General features: G+C 38.4%; 1 protein-coding gene across 1 annotated transcript in view; it reads left to right on the plus strand.

The window, feature by feature from the left end:
• Scn11a (sodium voltage-gated channel alpha subunit 11) overlaps nt 1–4,612 on the plus strand; it is a 73,196-nt gene that overhangs the window by 63,420 nt on the left and 5,164 nt on the right. The window contains exon 24 of the mRNA XM_028767279.1: nt 3,244–3,344. Within this exon, the coding sequence (XP_028623112.1) occupies nt 3,244–3,344 (101 nt within the window). The remainder of the gene's footprint in view (nt 1–3,243; nt 3,345–4,612) is intronic.

Here is a 4,612-nt window from a genome sequence, read left to right on the forward strand (position 1 = left end):
CCCCCTCTTCCTCCTCCCCTCTTCATCATCATCACTATTCCTATTAATGTTGTTGCTTTTCTTGAGACAGGCTTGCCTGGGAAGTCACTGTGTCACCCAAGCTGGTACCAGACACATAACAATCCTTTTGCCTCGGCTCCCAAATACCAGGATTCCATGTATTAACTGCCTACCATGTCTAGCTTTGTTTTTCTAAGTTAGTGTACAAAATAATAAATTTTATTTTAGCAATTTTGGGGGTGTGGCTCTGTGTGTGGTGGGCATGGAAGGCACCCTTTTTGCCTCTAGCTCTATTTATTTGGGTTTTTCTCTTGGAGAGACTAATAGTGACTAAGGGGTTTTTTGTTTTGTTTTAGTCTTGTTTATCTTTTCAAAGAACAAAGTCCTAGTTTCTTTAATTTTTTGCATTATTCTCTTACTTTCTATTTCGTTGCTTTCTGCCATGATTCATTTTATCTCTTCCCTTCTACTGGTTTGTTCTTGTTTTTCTAAGTCCTTCGGGAAAACACATTAATAGGTTCTTTACCCAAGGTTACCAACTTTTTTTTTTCTTAGCAAAACCACATGGAAATATTATTTTATATTTACTTAAAATTATACACAGTATATGTGTTTATGTTTAGATATGTTTGTTTATATACATATATATGGTAAACATTATATACATAAAATTTTCCATCACTTATAAAGCATCCATATGATAAATATACATATATATTCATATATTACAATGACACTGGAGATATCAATGATTTTCTTTTCATTCTTTTTTAAATCAAATTGTAATTTTTACTTATTCACACAGGGGTTATAAACACAAAAAGGCAGGACGTGGGGAAGGGGATGACACCAGAGCATGGGTGTTCAGGGGGAGTACAGATACCTTTCAGAACAGGGTATCGGCTGGGTGAAGGTTCAGGGGACAGGTCACTATGACTCTGCTTATGATTCACTTGTCCTTATCTAAGTTGGTACTATCCTCCAAGGCTACCTATTTACAAGGTCTATGGCTACTCAGGCTGGTAAATTTCCACAAAAGCTGCCTGTTTACAATAGCTTATAGCCATCTGTTTCAGTGTTTTTCCACAGAGACCCCAGACTTTGTGTTAGCATGCACGTATGACAGGCCTATTGCTGATTGTAGGCCTATGGCTGATTTTAGGCCTTCAGTGTATAAGCAGGGCTGCCCCTGACATCTGATTAGCAACTTTTTAAACATAAGATTCATAATTATGTTTCATTTTCCGGAAAGATTTGTTAATTTTTATTTTTTAAAATGTATTTCTTTCTAGTAAAGTTTTGGGCCCAAATCAGGATCCAAATAAGTTTGTCAGCATTTTTGTTCCCAGGAAACAGGAAGATTCTCTAGGTTGAACCCTCTTTCTATAGATGGCCAGTTTTCCAATGAGTGCTGAAGCTTTCAAACCACACTTTGGTAGACACCTGTCATTGTTTCTAGGTCTTTCCATGGAGAGCGACTTCAAGTTCAAAGCTACAAGGAAACACAGATATAGAAACAGGCATCTAATGGTGCTTCCTCTCCCTTCTGATGTGCTTCTTTCTCTTCTCTACATGGAGAAACTGGTTCTCAAGAGCACAGGGGATAATAACAGATTAAAATTTCCACAGTTAGGGGCTGGAGAGGAGGCTCAGGGTTAAGTCAGGGGCTGGAGAGGAGGCTCAGGGTTAAGTCAGAGACTGGAGAGGAGGCTCAGGGTTAAGTCAGAGACTGGAGAGGAGGCTCAGAGTTAAGTCAGGGGCTGGAGAGGAGGCTCAGGATTAAGTTGGGGGCTGGAGAAGAGGCTCAGGATTAAGAGCCCACATTGCTCTTACAGAGGACCTAGGCTGGATTCCCAGCACCTAGCTTGAGCAGCTCATATCTGCCTTTATAAACTCCAGCTCCAGGGTATTAGACACCCTCTTCTGTCTTCTGTAGGTAACTACAGTCACATGATCATACTCACACCCAAACATACATACACATAATTCAAAACAAAATAAATATTTGAAATATCCACAACTACTCATTGTCTTCACAAAAAACACATGCATTACAGTATTACAGTCTCAATAGTTCTTTACTGCTAGTGAGAATTGTGTTTCTTATTGAATTTGACTGTCAAGGGACACTTTCCTTTTGAAAAAGATGTCATTGTGTGTGTATGTGGGTGTGGGTGTGTGCACACATGCATGCAGTACCTGAAGAGGCCAGAAGAGGGCATGATATCTCTGGGAACTAGAGTAACATATGTTGTGAGCTGCCAGACATGGGTGCTGGTAACCAAGCATGGGTCCTCTGGAAGAGCCATTCAGTGTTAACCACTATGCCATCCTTCCAGCTTCCAGAAGTGGCTTTGGGACTAACTTACCATTTTGTTTCTTATCTCTTAATTTTCATAGCCTGGAGCCTTTTCTTTTCTTTTTTTAAACTTCTGTAAAAGTCCAACTGCATATCTCTAAAGGATTCTGTTCTATTTTATCTGATATTTCTAGTTGTTTATTTTTTTGTTCCATGAATTTCTAGAAATGGAAATCCTAGCTTGTTTTTCTTATTAGCAGTGAAAATATTTAAAACTCATATGTTTCTTCTTAAGAATTGTTCTGGGAAGGTTTTAATTAACTTTTATTAGTAATGTTACATTAATCACTTAAGTATTTTTAGGGTTGTTGTATAGTATTTTCTGTGTTTTTAATTTTGCCCATTCATTTGTGCATATTAGTTAATTGTGGGTTTTATGTTAACTAACATTTCCATACATGTGTACATACATATGTGCAGACATGTGTACACACACATGTACATACATGTATATAATGCTCTTTAGTACTCTCTTCTTCCCTCTTTTAACCTCCTCTTGTGTGTCTCCTTCCTCGGCTATGGGATTTTATTCTAATATTTCTATTGCTATTTTTTATTATAGGTCTATTATGGTTTAAGTTATGCAGCCTGAAGTGTATTTAGTTTTTACAAAGAGTCTGTAGGATGTTCACTAAAATATGTGATCAGCGTGTTCTAAGAAGTGAGCCATAACTGACGGACATGACCTTATTTCTTTCTTATCCCTTATCTTAAAGTCGATTTTCCTTCTGGTCCCAGAGTCCAGATTCTTTCAAGTTCATTTGGAAGAGGTACTATTGTTAAAAGTGACATGTGACTTTAAAATTGTTACTAAAAAGTCAGGACTTGATTGGCAAAGATGGCTAACAGAAGCTAATTGGCTGTCAATTTCTCCATGTACTTAGGTGGCCAAGACATTTTTATGACAGAAGAACAGAAGAAATATTACAATGCAATGAAAAAGTTAGGAACCAAGAAGCCTCAAAAACCCATCCCAAGGCCCCTGGTGAGAGCAACTGACTCCAAGCACACATGCAAGATGCATGATCTGAGGGTTCAGGTTTCTAAAAAACCTCCTGTTAACTTTTAAAGGAAATCTTCTTTATATTGTTTTGACAGTATTTGTGTATAAGTGTGTGTGTATGTGTGTGTGTGTGTGTTTCAGGTGAGTGCAGTGCTTTCAGTGGTCAGAAGAGGACAGCAGATCCCCCAGAGCAAAAGTTTAAAGCACTCATGAGCCATCTGACCCAGATGCTAGGTCCTCTGCGAGAGTATATAGTCTTAACTACTGAGCCATCTCTCCAGACTCCAGGATCTTTAATAACTATATATGTGTTATCTTAGAACCTAAAGAACCAAGATGTACCCAAGTCCTTAGAAAATTAGACATGTATGTTCATTACAGAGAGTCTGACCAATACATTTACTTTTCTACTAATACAGAGTCTCATTAAGGGACTCTGGTGGCCTGGAACTCACTGTGTAGACCAGGCCATCTTGAACTCACAGAGACCCTCCTCCCTCTGTTTCTCATGTGCTTGAACGAAAGACATGCATCATTACACCCAACAAATATTAATCTTAAAAAATTAAAACTTTAAAAAAAGGAACCAATGTTCAACTTCTTCCCCAGTCATACTATGAAATAACCAGTTTTCAATCTTTAATAACTACTGGGCTAGGATGTTGTTTCTCTAGCCTATTTCAACTAGAATTAAACACTGGCGTTGAAGAATTATGTGGATTTCTGAGTTTTGCTGAAGTTCTGATTATTCTGAACTGGTAAATAGAACCTTGGAGGTGTCTGTTCCATTTTGCCCAAGATAAGTAGTTGTTCTAGGCATCCATCTCTTGGGTAAATGCAGATGTAGACATCTTTATACTGTTGAAGCGTATGTGAGCCGCTTTATCTCAGCCTCACCGACCATCCAACACATCAAAATTGTGTTGTTACAGGGAATCATTTTTTATTTATGTTTTTGTTTTAAAGTAGAAGTGAGAGTACAAGCCTAACCTCATAAAACAGTCACCCAGCCACAGTGGGAAGCTATGAGAATCTCTTGTTCTTTGAAGGGATCTTGTGTCTATTTCAAGGAATCGCCTCACTGTAAGAGAAAACAAATTTTGTTGTCTTTTTTTTTTTTTATTGGATGATTTATTTACATTTCCTATGTTGTCCCCTTACCCCATCCCCCACCACCCCCTCGGAACCCCCAATCCCCTCGCCCCTCCTCCTTATTCTCTGTGGATGTAACCTCTATCTACCCCCCCCCC

The sequence above is a fragment of the Grammomys surdaster genome, unplaced genomic scaffold (genome assembly GCF_004785775.1).
Source record: "Grammomys surdaster isolate TR1022 unplaced genomic scaffold, NIH_TR_1.0 172, whole genome shotgun sequence".
NCBI lineage: Eukaryota > Metazoa > Chordata > Mammalia > Rodentia > Muridae > Grammomys > Grammomys surdaster.